We start from the raw sequence: 16933 nt of genomic DNA, 5'->3' as shown, positions 1-16933 counted from the left end.
CCTCCTCAAGAGCTGCGCTCTAATTCGGCGTTACAGGGAGTTGTAAGCGGCTTTCATTTTTTGATGTCAACCGCCACGACTGTTCTTATCGCCGCGCGGTTGAGTCCAATATTTCTTATGACTTCTGCCGAGATGAGGGCGAGGCTTTCCTGTGTTCCGAGGCAGGATCGGAAACCAGTCTGGGAGGGATGGAAGGTGCCAGAGGATTCTAGGTGCCAGTCAATTCGTGCTAATACCATCCGCTCCATGACCTTACAGGTACATGAAGTTAGCGAGATGGGTCTGTAGTTACTGAGTGATCCCTTGTCTTTTCCGGCTTTTGGAATGGGAACGACAAGTGAATGCTTCCACTGCTCAGGGAGCTTTCCGGTGACCCAGATGTGGTTCACCCATTCGAGGAGCTGTTCTTTTGTGTTTTCTGGAAGGTTCTTAAGCATGGTCATGGTGATTTTATCCGGCCCGGGCGACGATCGGGATTTTCCTTTGTGTAGCGCCCACTCGAGTTCTCCCCTCGTAAACGGTCGGTCCATGCCGTCGTCCGGGGCCAAGATTTCTACGTCGTACAGAGAGGGGCAGTCGTTCACGTCTGGCTGTGGAAAAAAGAGATCCCCCGCCATTCCTGCGAGCATTTCTTTCGTCTTATTCATCTTGAGAGCGAGCGTGAGCGTCGCTCCTTTTACCTTCTTCTTTCCAAGCAGAGCCCGATTTGTAGCCCATAGCTTTGTAATCGAGGTTTTGTCGGAGAGCGAAGAGCTGTAGTCTAGCCATCGGCGTGTATCTAATTGTTGGGCGTATTCCTTGGCCTCTACCGTAGCTCTTGTTATGGCGTGTCTGCCTTGCGGAGTTTTGCGACCCTTTCGGTACTTTTGTACCACCTGCAGCCGTTTAGCCCAGAGCCGTAATAGGTGGAGGTCGGGATTTGGAGCGTCTTCATCGACGTTCGTAATAATCGTAGCTCCTTGCAGGGCGCTGTTTAGGAGGCTCTCGAAACTGGACCCTTCAAGGTTACCTTCTTCCAGCGTTGCCCTGAACTTGTCCCAGTGAATGGTTTTAGCCACTCTCCGCTTGGATTTGTCTTTGATCTTCTTTGTAGGCGAGAATTCAAAGAAGATTGGGAAGTGGTCGCTGCCCCAAGAGTCCGGAAGGCACTTCCACTTGTGGTGATATGTGTAGATGTTTGAGGTCCATGTAAGGTCTGGGGTTGTGTCCTTCTGCCTGGCGTCTCCCAGCCTTGTCTTGGTCCCGTGGTTATTGACCAGGTTGAGTCTGAAGATCTGCATCTCACCAAGCAGCTCTTCCGCTCCTGTCGATACGTGGTTGTATCCCCAAGCATGATGTTGGAGGTTGAAGTCTCCACAATAGAGCTTTTGTTCTCTTGGGTACAGATTGTGCAGATGAGCGATCCAACCGTGGTTTCTTTTTGGTGTCTTGCTTTTAAGAGGCCTGTAGTATGCGGATGTAAATACGATGTTCTGCTGCCGGACCGTGGCTCTCACTGCAACTATTTCTTGATTTTCATTACAATAGGGGGTTAGATCTACTTGGTGCTGGGGCCAGTCGCACCTTACATAGACGAGCGCTTTCCCTGGCGGGGAGACAGATTGCCCCGGCCGTTTACTAGTTATGGACGGGCTTGAGTAGGTAGTGTAACCATTGAAGTTGATGCTTGTTGTATTAGTCTCCTGAAGCAGTAATACATCAGGACGCTCGTCAGGCTTGTCCAACAGACGTACTCGGAGCTCGGCCGCCCGCTTGCGTAGCGCCTGGCAGTTCCATTGGAGCACCCTTATCATTAGCGTTAAAAAATATTCGCTGTAAGTGCCCTCATCTGACTGAGGGTGGACTTGTGGTGGTTGTTCTCTTCTTGCTGGGCTTGGACAATGGCCTTGAGCCTGTCTAGCTCGGCTTTGAAGTAGTTGCAGGTGTTGCGTAGTTCTTGGATCTCCGCCTGTGACGACGGTGATGGTGGTGGAGCGACGATGCCGTGTTTGACTCTGTCAGCCCACAAAGTGCCGCTGGGAGGGACCGGGGTCTTGACAGCCCCGGTCGCAGTTTCCTGCTGCTGCTGCTGTTGTTGTTGCTTATGTTGTTCTCGGAATTTTTTTACGTCTTCCCGCATTCGCTTGTTGGTCTCTTGCCATGTGGGGCATTTGCGGTCCGTTCCCAGGTGGCCCTTCTTTCTGCACCCTTGGCAGTAGGGTGTGGAGTCGGGGCATCCGGGTCCCTGGGCAGGATCCGTAGAGGCTAAATGTTGAGTTCCGCAGATGGGGCACACGGCAGCATTTGGGCAGATGTCCAGTTTGTGTCCCAATCGGTGGCAGTTACCGCACGTCACCGCTTTCGGCTTGAACGGGAAGACCCGCATATATCTATTGCCGTACAAAACGGACCTCGGTGTCTTTTCTCCATCAAATGTGAGCATTGCCGTGTTAGACTTTCCCAGTTTACGAGCAGCGACCACCTGGATCTTCTCAGATTCCAATTCAAGGCTCAAGACGTTGCCTTGGGGATCCTCTTCTTTTGAGTAAATGTCGTAAATGACCCCTTTGCAATAGGCGGTTCCGTACGTTCTAAAGACTTGTACAGAAACTGCTTGTCCGCCAATGTCGACCTCGGTTATCTTCTCGAGGGTTTCGGCCAGCTGTTTCGAGACCGTGCGGACTGAAATAGTGTTGGCCTTGTCTAGTAGATGCATTGTGAATGCTGTTGAAACGCTCGAGAGGTGCGTTTTCAGTCTTGGTAGTAGTGGCTTTATCGAGACTTGGGATCGTGTTAGGCGGATCTTGTACTCGAATTGCCAACGCCGGGAGGGCTTGGCCTTCTCATTATTTTGTTGTGTCGGGTCCTCGCGAGCCCGTTTCCTTTTCTTCCTGCTCGTGACGGTGGTGAAGCCGTCCTCTTCTTCCGTTTGTTCTGTAGTAGGTGGCGCGGCGGCCGCAGGCTTTGGTGCCGGTAGTGTCTTAGCAGGCACTGAGCTGTCGCCCTGGCTCCCTGCTGGTTGTGGCGTCTTGCCAGATATAGGTGCAGCGCCGGCTGGCGCTGGCAGAATTGTTGTTGTGCTGCTTTTCAAGGCTTTCTTAGAAGTCGCAGACTTGTTCTTCTTCTTCCCCTTGGTAGTTGGCACGATTTCGTGAGATTCTCCAATGACACTTTTGAAAATATCGATAAGGCTCTCTTTCGATATGCTCGAAAGGAGAGCCCTTAAGACTAGCTCGACAGATTGGGCTGTGCTTGGGACTGTGGAGGGCTCACCAAATTGGAAGACTGTTGAGCACCCCATTGTCGATTTGTTTAGTATCGAGGCTGGAGCAGGTCCTGCTCCCGTCGTGGTAGTGGCGGGACCGGCGTTACTCGCATTCCTCGTGTCCATGGTCTCTGGTTGACCGTGGCTGGTCGATGCGTTGCTCGAAGTCCTGGCCGCATCTTCCGGTTTTACCGAGGGACAATCCCCCGAAGATCCAAAAGGGGGGCCCGAACTTGGCAGCTCGGGGCTGGGCTTAGCGCCGAGCATTTTCCAAAAAGTCGAGAGCTTGAGAAAACACGTCCGATCACATCGGTGGCTTCTTCTTTCTCTCCGTCGAAGAAAACGTTGAGTCTTTGCTTGTTTTATTTTGGTTATCCGGTTGAGACAGCATATGTTGTTCTGCTTGTGTGATTTTAGGACCGACCGTCTACCAGAAAGAAAATAGCGTGGGAATCTGTGCGATTGGTTAGGACGATTGGGAGTGGGGCTTATGATCAAAGGAGGCTTTTTGAGACGGATCGAGCTGGGCTGCGGTTGGGTGCCTTGTTGGGGTTTTGGAGGACGGAAAGTGCCGGGCGGCGACGTCTGGTCGCGCCCACCACTGTGAACGTACTATGTTAAATAAATCTATCCAAGTTAAAGTCTAATACCACCTGACTGAACTTCACTTCGCAACGTGTTCGTCATAAGGCCCCTTGTTGCAAGTGGCCGAACATCATCTACATCAATCACTTTTTCGTACTATATGTACCGCCGCTGCCCCTACCGGCAAATAGGGCTCTATGGAAGACACCGCCGACGAAGGTCGGTCGGGAAGAAAAAGACGTTGCACAGTTCGTGTCACGCGAATAATTTCACGCGTCTGTGTTCTTGTCCGAGTGACCGAGCTGCTGCCTTCTCACGACTGATTCCGCGACTTGGCTTGGGCTGTACTTTCCATCCTGTCCCTCGCACCGAAGCAGCTCCCTCACGTTCTAGTCGGGGTGGGCAATTGAACTCGGTATCCAACCCGAGGCTCGGGTGACTGCGGCCGACTCTAAAATGCCCAGTGCACGGCAACATGTCGTACCAGAACCCACCGACGTCCCGATACGCGTTCGTGTGTCGGTGCAGGTAACGCATTACGCGAGTCCCACGAAACTGTTCCTTCGCTACAACTTCGACGACTCCAACAACGACGGCTTCCCGAGTCCTGCACCAGGGGTGTCTCACGTGTACGAAGTTCACATCGGAATGTTCTGCCTGGTTTTCGAGGAGAAGAGCCAGCGATTCCTCAGGGCCCAAGTCACCGACGTCCATAAGAACCTCAGCGGCATCCAGGTATCGGCCGAGATTTTGTACGTTGACCGGGGAGACACGAATATGACAGGGCTCGACCGCGTTTTTCCCATCACCGGAACAGTTTGCTCGAAGCCCAACCTGACAGCCTCGTGCTGCATTCGCAAGGTACGGCCAACGAGCCAGAGTTCTCGCCTTGACCTGCAGCGGGTCTCTCCGCACAGCCAAGTTCTCTTCGACGCCATTTTCTATGGGATGTCGGACGCCGGAGTGTACGACGTAGACTTGTTTGTGAGAGATCCGGAGGTGCAACCGACCAATCGTCTGAACGTAGCTGAGCTTCTCGTGCAGCACGGTTTTGCGGACTTTCTGCGGTACCTCGACGTGACGGCGCCTACCGACGGGAAGGCAACGAAGCCGCTCATGAACGGCAAAAGCGTTTCCAATCACAGGGGCGCTGGCGCTTCGATACAGGCCTACCCAGAAGCGGTCTCGAAGATCGAGTACACGCCTTGTGTCCCGTCGAGTCTTCCGCCCACGGCTGTGCCCGAAGAGAGGTGTTTTGAAGTTGAAGTTACGTTCACGTGCTCGCCCGACCTCTGGTACGGCCAGCTTGTTGGGTTGAGAGGACGCTTAATTGAGGTTCAAAGAAATATTACAGGATGTGACCTGGAGCCCTGCGCTGCCTCCGAAGTTCGCAAAGGGAGCTACTACATCTACAGAGACCTCACAGTGAAGTCTGCGGTCAGGGTGAGAGTCGAGGATCTGGAGAAGGTGGGATCACACTTCCAGACACGAGTTTTCTTCGTCGACTATGGCAACCGGAAGACAGTCAGCTCTTCGTGCCTTTACAAGATGGATGCCAAGCTGGCGCAGCAGGGCCCCTTAGCTTTGAGGTTTCAGCTAGCCGGTGTTGAACCTTGGAATGCTTGGACGGATATCGACGTGAACCGGTTTGCGCAGCTGACCCATAGTGAGTCGCCACTGGTAGCCGTGGTGACCGGCAAAGGGAAAAGCAGCGATGATTACGGAGACTACATCTTTGTAGTGAGTCTCAAGAATAGAACTGAAGGTGAGATTGCAGAACGCTTGATCAGAGATGGACATGCGCGAGCACCGAGTCAGAGGGAGTCCCTCATCAAAAGGATTGACAGATCTGCCATCGAAGACTTCAGTCCCATGGACGAAGATTACCACAACTCTTTCAACAGTTACAAGGTCGACACAGACGATCCTGGAGTAGCCACCGCAGACTTTGCTGTGAAGGACGAGAGTAGGATATGCAAGTTCTTCAGCGCTCAGGGCTACTGCAGGCAAGACGAGTACTCCATTTACAAGCACGTTTTGGGTGAAAAAGATTCCATTATCCTGCATGTCAAGGAAGAAGTTCCCACATGCATGGCGACCCTCAAGCTCCCCAAGAAAGGCAGCACAGTATTGGCACAGGTCTCGTATGCTGTGAGCCCTATCAACTTCTATCTCGTCTTTCCCTATGGCCACAGATCCATCCAGAAGCTCATTGAGAAGGGACCGTCATCTTCCAAAGAGAGATTTGAGAGTCTCATGAAGACCTTGCAAGTGACCTGCAGCTGTAGTACCTTTCATGAAGACAGGCTGCTACATAAATCTGAAGGTGAGCTGGTAGCCGCCAGAAGCAGGGACGATGAGCGGTGGTATCGTGCAAAAGTGGTTGGCCTTAGCACCGAAAGGAATGCTGTGAGAGTGGCATTCCCAGACTTCGGAGACGAGGAATGGGTGTCTGCGAGCTGGGTGAAGACGCTGGAGACGCGGTTCCTACGCCTGCCCTTCCAGGCTGTGCAGGCGTGCTTGGCCGACATGAAGCCTAAAGGTAGTGGCCGTGAACGTACCTGGACCACCGAAGCATATGCGGCTTTTGTGGGGTCCACGGCGGGAAAAGACCTTCTCGCTGAGGTTGTCGGCTATAGCGAGAAACTTATGCAGGTCAAGCTGTACTTCTGCGAGTCTGGAAAGCTGCATTCTGTGAGCAGTTGCCTGCAGCTGGCAGGCACAGTTGCTGAAACGGCAACGTCAATGTAGTGCCTCTGGTAGAAACATGCTATGTCCGGCTTGATTGACGGCACATTCTTTATAGAAATAATACATCCTTCGTACAGCGCAAAAAAAAAAAAAAAGCCTAATTTGTTTAATTCTTATTTCACGGCGTTATGATAAAACTTTTTTACTTCATAACTGCCTACCGTCTCTACTTTCTACTTTTTTTTCTAATATTCGTTCAGTGTTGCTTAAGTTTTGCATTCCTTCTCTTGTGTTACATTCTGTGTGCTCAACCTATCTCATGATTAATACTGATAACAGATGTGAGCCTTGGTGCACATTCTAGGAAGTGATGTTGATGGGAAGCTTTACTTTGTAAGGTTGTAAGGTCCATTGCGTGATTCAGGTACTGGCTGTGATTAAATAATATTCAATGAAATGCTGACTCATCAAATAATATTGTGCCTGTTGTTTTTCATGTCTTGAAATGGTATCAATTTACTCTCTTTTCCTGTATTTTAACATCCCCCCAACCAGGGGGTAGGGGTAAGATGTTTAGAAGCGGTTTGGTGGGCATTTTCCTGTGTTTCCCTCGTGACTTTTCTTTTTCTTTTTTTTTTTTTCTTTTTTTTACAGTAGGAAGTACAGGTGTTTCTTCTCGCTTTTCACTGGGGGGACAAGGTACTTACTCTTCGATGTTAATCAGTGACCGAGGCCGCTGTCGTTGAGCCGATGTTTCGCCTGAGCATGCACGTGGGTCGTTCAGTCGTGCACTCGTCGACAAATCTGACTGCCTGATCAACGTCTAGTTCGGCTCTTATGGATATGCAATTAATGCAGGACTAATCTCAAGTCCCCGAATCGCGGCATGGCATATTAATGCGGAATGCGTCATGAGCCGAGCATACCGTAAAACTAAAGCATGGCAGGCTTCATGTCTACAAAACACGAGTCCCATTTTTTCCTAAACTATTTCGGCACGCATTATGTTCCATACCACGAATTATTCGAAGGCGCATTTTGAAGGTCATAAAGATCACAGAAATATGTGATTTTCACAGAAGTCGTCACAAATAGGGCGCCCCCTTTCTTACTTTTTATTCTTATGTTACCCGCTTGCAAAACTTGTCAAGAATCTTTGACTGGAATTTAATTACTTTTTCAAAGTACCTGTACTCTACTCAAGATAGTTTATGCTAGAAGTAACTTGAATACTACACTAAAAACATTTTCAAGCGAGTATTTAGTATCTTACAAAGAGTATTTAGTATCTTACCTTAAATACTTTTGTTGAGTATTCGGCACAACACCGATTTCTACTTCCCTTGAGCTACTACTACTTCCGCGGTGTGAACCTAACACGGTGAATCGAACGCTCGTGGCACGTACAATACCGACATGGCCGCGAATGACGTTCCGGGCAGGCTATGTATACAAAGGCGCAGCCATCTTGAATGTCGTCACTTACGATACGCGGTAAATCATCGTTTTGATCTCTCCATGCCACTAGGAGGTGTTTACGAAAAATGTGTGGTTTTCACACATCCTTGTTTTGCCTCACCTATATTTTCTCGCATATTCCGGGTTGAAAGGTTTTATTATTTTTTGTCCCGCATACCATATACAGAACCCACGTGACTGAGGACGTCAGAAAACAGAAAACGTCTAAAGGGTATGGCAACGTTACTGGGGCAAGCTCAGTTTCGCAGCTCCCTATTCTCGACTGCAGAGGCGAGTGGCCCAGGTGGCGGTCACGAGAAATAGCGGCGCTGCAGTCGGATCTTGCTTCCCTGTCTCGCAGGTTGTCTGCTACCACTGCGTTGAGAGCTTCCTTTTCTTTTTCTTTTCTTCCTTTTTTTTACTTCCATATGTATAATAGCAAAATAAAGATGATGAAGATGAAGTGTGATACACCACAGAGATCAGAGTCAGCGCACTGTGAGTGTTCCTTCTTTGAGTGTTTGAAATTTATTTTTGTGCGCGTCTGTTTCCTTGCGCTGTGAAGTGTTAGTATGAATCAACCACTTTCCCAAGCTCAAGTATGGCTATTCAAACTTGGCGGGCTAGACAATCCGGAACGAAAAGACTCGACTACAGCGCTGCTAGTTCTCGTGACCGCCACTGAGCCCACGTCGCAGGCGGAGCTGTGAAACTGAGCTTGCTCCAGTAACGTTGGGGTATAGGGCGTGAAGTCCTGGGATATTACTACTACGCGAGATTTCACGCGTTGACGCCACCAAGCGGCAACGCTCGCAACTACAATACGCTTGGCACAGCCTCCGCCGTGCAGCGGGAGCGACCGGCGCTTGAAAGACGATGACGTTCCGATGTAGGGGCACTGCGCTCCTTGGTTGGCTGGATAGATCGAAGTTCCGAAGGACAGGAACAAAGTGGAAGAGGTAACGACAACACGGAGCGCACTCGCCCCTTGTTTTGATGACAGACGCTTCGTGAATTTTCCTGGTTGTTTTTCCGCCGTGTCCTCCTACGATGGGCGTGTTTGAAAAGCTCGAGGTACACCTAAGCACTTCTTATGAGTTGTGAATGCGAAAGCATGCAAGCCGCTCGTCCGCTCCCTTATTTCGTCTGCTGCGTACTTTCCGTCGCCGGTCAGCGCGCGTGCTCCCCTGGGCACGCTGACCTTAGAGGCTCCATGTTAACGGCGCGCTGATGGACACGCAGCGCCATGGGGTGAGCGGTCGTGGAAACTGACCAGCGCACCGGCCAATGGGAGCCCCGTCCACGCGCGCCAGCCAATCCCGGAAACTAGGTGCCGTTTTCGCTCTTTAAACTGATGACGTCGGCTCGCTCCATGGGACAGTTATTGCTTTCGCATTAAAACAAGGGGATGCACGGGCATCGATCGCAATGCACGGTCAGATGCCCAGACGGCGCCTGCTTGATAGCTGCTGCGTGTTCTCTAGCCCAGTCATTTACGCAGCGGCCTGTTTGCCCTACGTATACACGTGCAAACGGGCCGCTGGACTGTTTGCAAACAGGCCGGGAAGAGATTCGTGGCAGTCCCAGATTTCTAACTTTCTTGGAAACCACGCATCGTCACTGAAATTGCATGATGCGTTTTTGGTCCTTAAAGGAGCACTAACACATCAAAATCATTTTTTTTTTATTATTATCCGAAACGATTGAAAACGATGCCGGGACATTACGCTCAAAATTTGAAATTTTGGAATTCAGTATTTGTGAAGTAAAAAAACAATTTCCAAATGCCAAATTCGAAGTTCCCGCGCTATCCGCGCCGGTGCGTTGACGTCAAATATTGCGGAGACCTGAGAGTCCACTTTCTTTCATGACTCCCTGCTGTTGCCATGGCGACCCAAAGCGAGGAGGAAAGGAGCGAGCGCCCGGCGGACCGATTTTGAGCGGTGTCGCCTGTTTTCTGTGGGAGGATACAAAGCCAGGAGACGGCACCACAACGAACTTCCGATTTTTGGTATTTCAAAAAGAAGGGCCGTAGTGCGCTCGCAATTGCGTTAAAAAACATGTTTTAGGATTGCCGTTATTAAATGTTATAGAAATGCCGCGTACAAAGCTTCTAAATTTCATGATTCTTGACGTCACGAATCAAAAGAAGTGAGGAGGCGAAGGCGAGAGAATCAAACGCCAAAAATAAAAAGGCGAGCGGGAAAATTTTTTTTCGCGATGCGGTTTTTTTTTTTGCGTGTCTATGACTCCAACTTGCATCGTTTTAGACAATAAAAAAAATACGACCTTTGGGATGTCAGTGCCGCTTTAACTCAAAAAAGGTGATTTTTTTTTTTTTTTTTTTAGGAATGGGGCCAGAGGGAAGTGGTGATCCCTTCTCAATTGATGTCGAAGGTCTTTTTTACTCTCTTCCATGTCAGGCTCTCTTTAGTGCAATAAACAACTGTATCGAGAGCAATGAAGAAACGACCTTCCGGAGGGCCTGCGGTAGGAGCTGGAACGCTTCACTGAACTTCTGTCTTTCTATTTGAGACACCCTGCAGAATACGGGGTAGTGTTTGGACCGGCGCGACTCGACAATGGGGAACATGTGAGGCTGCGCGTGTAGAAAAGAATCGCGAGGCTTCAGTCGACAGGGCATGCGCGTGCACGCGGTGCACACGCACAACCACCACCATACCGTTGCACATGCATACTGACCTAGTGCCGCTAAATAAGCTACGCTTCAGAGTAACGACTTAAAATCATGGTTGCCGGTTATCTCAAGCATTATCTGAAATCACGGGAAACGCTTTTCCGTCCTCCAAAAATGTTTAATCAGTTCGCGACAGACCAAAGCAATATTACATGAGCTTCCTAACAATCTAATGCTTAGCAAGTCACGCTTTTGAATTATGATGATCGGCAGTTGCGTCTGCTCTGCACAAGCACCAAAATGACGGCGCCCACAACAATATGGGGAACACGGTGCCGATACTCTAAGCGTAGCTCATTTAGTGCCTCTCTACTGACCCTATTGCCTATGCGCTGGTGTCGACACCTATCGCGATCTACACCACATGCACGTCTCAGGTGAGCCGTTCCGGTCCCAACACTCCCCTGTAGTGTGAGCAAACGCGCAGTTCTCACACAAGGCGTGGGCACTGCGTTCGCGTGAAGAAAAGCGTCTGCGCATGCGCCCTGCCAAGAGCAGCGCCTGACATCGGGGCGATGCAGGGCGTTCGCGCACCTTGAACGCTGATCAAAGCTGCGCACGCGCACTCTCACTACTTCTCATATGCCACAGAAAGTTTTCCGCGGATATAGATTTTGTCGATTCTGCAACGGTCCCCCCCCCCCCCTTTCCCCCAGAAAAAAGAAAGGAAATAAACAAATTTCAGTTTTTGTTTGTTTGTTGTTTTTTTTTCCCCGAAAATGAACGACGCATCGTCGAAAGCTCGGTCTCCGGCCAAATGTGTGGCGCTAGCTTTCCGAACCAGGTGTCAAACTTACAAAACTGACTATCATTTTACTCAAAAGTTATAAGTGAGCTTCCCGAAATTTCAATGGTAAGATGAAGCCCGTTCTCGGTGACCGCGGTGCCATTCAGCTCCATGTATTCCAGGCAGTGTTGTATGCGTTACCGAAAAAAAGTAACTAAATACGTTACTCGTTACTTGCAAATAAAAGTAACGCGTTACCGACCTACGTTACCTCAAAATAAAAGGAACGCGTTACCGTTACCGTTACTGATAAAAAGTAACGCACGTTACTGTTGCGTTACTTTTTATTCACGAACTAAAACATTTGCTGTTTCGACGTTTGATATGTGCGTAAGCGCCATAGCTAAAATATGTCCATGCGGAAACTTAATTACGCTCTCTTTTTTAGGGTTTCACCCGAATAGTTAAAAGAAAAACGCGGAAGTATATATGAAGCTGATTTATGACATGTTGGCACGGAACTTAACAGAAGAACCGACCTCCCTCATTAGCAAAGAAATTAAGACCAGCCGAGATTGAAACGTTGAATGTATTTTATTCACAACATGTCGAAGTACCGGTAGTTGCTGTGAACAAGTTCCTCCGTTACCCGAAGCACACTCCGCTGTTGTACTTCAGCAACAGCTGAATTTCGAAGTTGGCATCAGACATTCTACCTCGCTTCTTGGTAAACACGTCCGCGCCTACGCTAAATAGGCGTTCAACGGATGCGCTCGATGGTACAGCCGTGTTCACTTTGAGAAACAGCTTGTGCATCAGAGGGAAGCTGTTTTTTAGCTCCGTCAGTGCAAAGTTGTGTGGTACCAGAAAGTACCGTGAAAGCTCATCATCCCCGGACACGGAGGTGCATGCATTTCCAAACGGGTTTCCAAAGAAATCCTCTTCTGCTGCGTTCGCTTTTAGTGGGGAAGCCGGGCTCTCGACAAGCCGCGAAGAGACTGTCAGCTCGCTCTTGACGGCCGCGAGGGCCGCATTTCGCTTGGCTTCATCCGAAATCCACGACAGCTTGAATCTCGGGAGCAGTGTAGCGGCAACCAGCAGGTCCTTCTGACTCATCACATTGTCGAACCTGCAGCAGCGAAATGTATATTGTATTAGCGAAATAACTGTTGTACTTCATCCAAAGGAGCGAAGTTCGTAGGCGCGCGGGACTCCCCGCTTCCAAGGGGAGCGTGGCGAAAGAAGACAAGCCTCATATCGGATGGGTTCTTTGCGTGCAGTGGTAATAAACACCACTGAGTAAAGAAAACGAGTCGTCTGAGCGATCACCTACGGCGGAATTCGCAGGCCACAAGTTTCAAAACGTACTCTCTACGCGAGAAACATTGATCATAAAACCGTTCAACCGACGGTTTTACCCTTTTGGCTCTCCCGATCGACATCACATTTCATAGTTCTCTCAAGCAATTCATGCAATTTACGCGTGTCACAACTTACCTTTTGTGAATTCCGGCCAACAGAGAAACAGCTAGAGGTCCGCAGTAGCGCAATCCAGCCATCTTCTCATACTCGATCTTCTTGATGAGGACGTCCAGCGTCGGAAGCAGATAGCCACTGTGAATGTGGTTGTCACCTTGCAGGACATTCAGGGCGCAGCAGACAGGTTTCATGACCTGTAATTAAACGACAAATATTTTAGCAAGAAAGTCACGAAAACTACCTAAATTTAATGTACCCTGCAATACTCCTTGATGAAGTTGGGCTCGTGAGGTGGCAGCAGCCTCGGAATTCCTAGCTTGCAGAAGAGGACGTCTAGGTCTGTTCCCCTTTCTAGAAACGTGTTGATAGCCTCCATGGCCTTGAAGGTAGAGTTCCACCTTGTAACATTTGGCCGAGGCACGTAGATTCCGCAGTGGGATTTGATCAGATCAGCTGCTTGCGCGGACTGTCCCTGCTTATTCCAGAGCTTTTGGCACTTGGAGAACACACTTTGCTTAATCGTGGAATATTCCTGATCAACAGTCTCTGCACGAGCCGCGTCAACGGTAGCGATGAGGTTCAAAGTGTGTGCTGAGCACCGGTGGTGGGGTGGCAGGCGGTGCCTTCCTTCTTCGGCGCTCTCGATCAGCGAACATAAATGCACTGGCTGACAATTTTCTTCGTCTTCATCGTTGGCTTCCTCCTCACCGTAGATCCTGCACAAGCGCAACAATATATAGACGCGTGTACCAAGGAATAACATTTTTAACAATGTAACAGAGACTCACCGAAAAGCTTTCACGAAATTCGACCCGCTGTCCGTGATGACTTTCGTAATCTTGCCCAGAAGGTCGAACTCGTTGAATATCTCCTCTAGAGTGGTGGCAAGCCGCTCAAAAGTTACGCTCCCGTGCATACGGCGGCAAGCCAAGGCAGCGACCTTTCTTTCTAAAGTTGTCGGGTCCAGCCAAAGGACCGTGACACCAAGGTAACACCTGGAAAGTTATTGGCAAGCGAACTATAAAATATGATAATGATCAAGGTTAGCCACATTAGAAATGATACCCGTATTTCTTTATAATGAAGTGCTTGCGCTAGGGAAATCGATATTAAGAAAAATATGGCTTCGTAGATTATGGCAAAGCAAATTTCACGTGAATTTAGATATTTGAAAAACACCATAAACAGACAAAAAGGTAAAAAAAAAAACATCAAAACTCTGGGAAGCAAACGTAGTAGCTATCAACAGACTCATATGTCTTTGAGTAAAATGGTAGAAGTGCCGATAGGTCAACCGTCAATCGTATGGTTGTAAATAAATGTCAATTGAGCTAAGAACAGTACCTGTGAAAGCGAGTCCAGCAGTCCGCGGTGACTGCCACAAACTGGAGCTTCTGAAACGTTGAGCGCAAACTGTCCTTCAGGGCATCGAAGCGCGCCTTAAGGCGTGTCATGAGCATCGGACGCGTGAGCACGTTCCTCTCTGGGGCTGTTGCTTTTAGTAACTTCACAAATGAAGGCTCCTCCACCACCGAGAAAGGCTGCGTGGCATTAATAACAAAATCTTCAACCAGTCTGTCAAGCTGCACCTGAGGCACGGACTGATGGCGGACTAAGTCGTCGATCTTGGCTTGCTTTGTTGGCTGTGTGGAATTCGCTCCAGGGCTCTCGTACGCTTGAATGATTCCCCTCTTTTTTGTTGAAAGGGCCTCGAACGCAGCCAAGCTTTGTTTGTGTAGTTTCTGCGCAAAACAAAGAAGCAGATTGCTGATTAAAAATATGGCGATATGCTTTCTGACATGAAATAACACAACACTCCGCCAAAGCTGTATTGATAACATCTGAGGGCCCACTCAATGCAAAATCGGAATTAAATTACAAATATAAAGAGCAAGAAACAAAAATTTTTGCTTACCTTTACATGCTTCTTCAGGTTGGAGCTTGAGGACTTGGCACAACTTAAGAGCTTCAGCTGTGGCTGACACAGAAGGCACTTAAAGATTAAATTGTCATCTTTGGCTTCTGTCAGTTCGAAGTATTTATTGAGTCCTGGCCAAGGCGATGAAGCTGCACTTGCCGTAGCCATCCTACAGGTGACGACAACTGCTTGCGAATGGCTTTCGTGAGGGGTTTTATCGTCTTCAGCTCTGACAGCTGGTGCGCGACCTTGAAGATCCGCGTCCAGCACGGTTCAGAAGAAATTGTTGGGAAGCGTCTCTCTGGCGCAGTAGGATTGCGGGTTCACTCTCGCAAAAAGAATAGCCACTGGGGTTCCACGAAAGGGTTAGATTAGGATAGTAGAAAAAACTGAACCCTCTCTCCTCGGAGGATTAGGAGTTGACCTCGGAGGACTTCTATCATTGTGCCTGCCACTGCCCGTGACAGCGTTCGTCGAAGTAGGTCAATGGGCGTGGTGTTGGGGTTTCCGTAAGGCAGGAATGTTTGCATGTCCAAACAGGACACTACAAGAATCGCCAGGCGACACGACTTCGACGAATCGTTCGGCGCTCTGCTTCCGGCCGTATTGTTTGTTGTTGTTGTTGTTGTTGTTGTTTGTTTGTTTGTTTTTTTGCCGGGGGAAAGTTATTTTTGTCAAATCTCGCCCGTGCCCTCCACGGTGGCCTTGCTCTGCTCATCACGTGAGTCCGGAGAGCCACACAGCTGTCGGTCAATCGCTCAAGGCCGCCTCCGTTTTTCAAGTCCCGAAAACGGGAAAAAGAATGACACGAAGGTGTCATTCCCTTTCCCAGGGGGAGGCGAAACGCAGGCTTCGACGCAGGAATCTCCCATATCCACCCGAAGCCGGACCTCTTTGGCCTTCCAGCCGAGGCGACGGCGGTAGCGAGGTCAACGAGCCGCGGGAGAAAACGAGTGGCAGGTGGCGTGTCACGTCAAATCTGACGAGCACCGACGTCAAAGAAAAGTCGAGGACAGCGGCATTTTCGGACTAAGGAATTTATGACTGGGAACTTAAAAACACACAAAAAAGAATTTAAATTAAATTTTTTTAAGTTTTAGGAAGTAAAGTAACGTAACGCAATATCGTTACACGTTACTCAAAATAAGTAACGTAAGTACGTTACCCGTTACTTCTTTGGAAAAGTAACGAGTACGTTACGACGTTACCAAAAAAAGTAACGCGTTACCGGTAACGCCGTTACTTGTAACGCGTTACCGCCAACACTGATTCCAGGGCACCGTCGGCCGCCATTTTCCTATTGAAATTTTCAGAGAATCACCGATAAATTTTATTAAGATAACGGTTAGATCTTAAACTTCTATAGTTCAGACCGGCTAGCGCTACATCTGGGCGTCGAAGGAACGTGGATTGCGCAGTTTATTTTTCCGGTAAACAAAGAAAAGACAACAGTTCACATTTCTTGAAGGAACACCAGTGGGGAACAACCTGTACATATGCCGAAGCGTATGGATATGCCGAAGCGCAGTCCCCCGGCGAGATTCCTTTATTAGGCACACCTTCGAGGCTTAGATGGTACCACACTGCGCAGTGAGCTATGTTTCACAAAGCCGACGGTTCAGACGTCGTCCTCGATGGGCAGGGCGATCCTGTCAAGATGGTCTTGAGCCGTGGGCGCCTGGGCGTCGGTCATCCTGGTTGAGGCAGCACGGCCGGCGCTCGCCTGCTGACGGCCAACGGAGTGCCGCTGAAGCGGGCCGGCAGACGTCAGGTTGAACTTCTCGAGCATGGCGCGCGAGTACGAGTCCATAGAGAAGAAGACGCACAGGGCTAGGGCTACCAGAAACGCGGCGCCTCCGGATGCCATGAACAGGGTCTGGGTGCCCTGGGGCAGATCGCCGAACGGATGTCTCCGACGCGTCGTGTAGTCCGGCTTGGCGCTCATCTTCACTTTCTTCTACTTTGTCAGGTGTGTGCTAGCTTGGGGTCCCTATCGTTTCGTCGCAACTCGTTTCGTGGAATTACGTTTCGTGGACAAATTTTCATGGACGCGCGTTTCATATGGACACACGTTTCGTCGACACGAACGTTTCATCGGCTCTCGTTACGCGAATTGCACGCTGTAGGGACATT

The 16933-nt window shown here is 49.5% G+C and overlaps 1 protein-coding gene and 1 pseudogene across 1 annotated transcript; one reads left to right on the top strand and one right to left on the bottom strand.

The window, feature by feature from the left end:
• The first annotated feature begins 4285 nt into the window (after positions 1-4285).
• On the top strand, positions 4286-6614 carry LOC115324455 (annotated as a pseudogene).
• A 5364-nt stretch (positions 6615-11978) lies between these two features.
• On the bottom strand, positions 11979-15025 carry LOC115328171. The gene is made up of 6 exons (XM_040221560.3): positions 14798-15025; positions 14227-14624; positions 13671-13877; positions 13139-13598; positions 12901-13076; positions 11979-12532 (listed from the first exon to the last, which is right to left on the bottom strand). The coding sequence occupies exons 1-6, from the start codon at positions 14966-14968 to the stop codon at positions 12049-12051; spliced, it is 1896 nt and encodes a 631-aa protein (XP_040077494.1). The 5' UTR covers positions 14969-15025; the 3' UTR covers positions 11979-12048.
• Positions 15026-16933: the final 1908 nt, after the last annotated feature.

Source organism: Ixodes scapularis, unplaced genomic scaffold (assembly GCF_016920785.2).
Source record: "Ixodes scapularis isolate PalLabHiFi unplaced genomic scaffold, ASM1692078v2 PGA_scaffold3__209_contigs__length_174095766, whole genome shotgun sequence".
NCBI lineage: Eukaryota > Metazoa > Arthropoda > Arachnida > Ixodida > Ixodidae > Ixodes > Ixodes scapularis.
The sequence above is the reverse complement of the archived record's forward strand: the minus strand, read 5'-3'. Positions and strand labels throughout refer to the sequence as shown.

Excerpts from the sequence above, each read along its gene's own strand:
- LOC115328171 (XM_040221560.3), bottom strand. The coding sequence starts at position 14,968 with ATGGCTACGGCAAGTGCAGCTTCATCGCCTTGGCCAGGACTCAATAAA. Across the intron at positions 13,599-13,670 it reads AATTTCGTGAAAGCTTTTCG|GATCTACGGTGAGGAGGAAG; the intron begins GTGAGTCTCTGT and ends GCGCTTGTGCAG. Across the intron at positions 12,533-12,900 it reads TTGGCCGGAATTCACAAAAG|GTTCGACAATGTGATGAGTC; the intron begins GTAAGTTGTGAC and ends TCGCTGCTGCAG.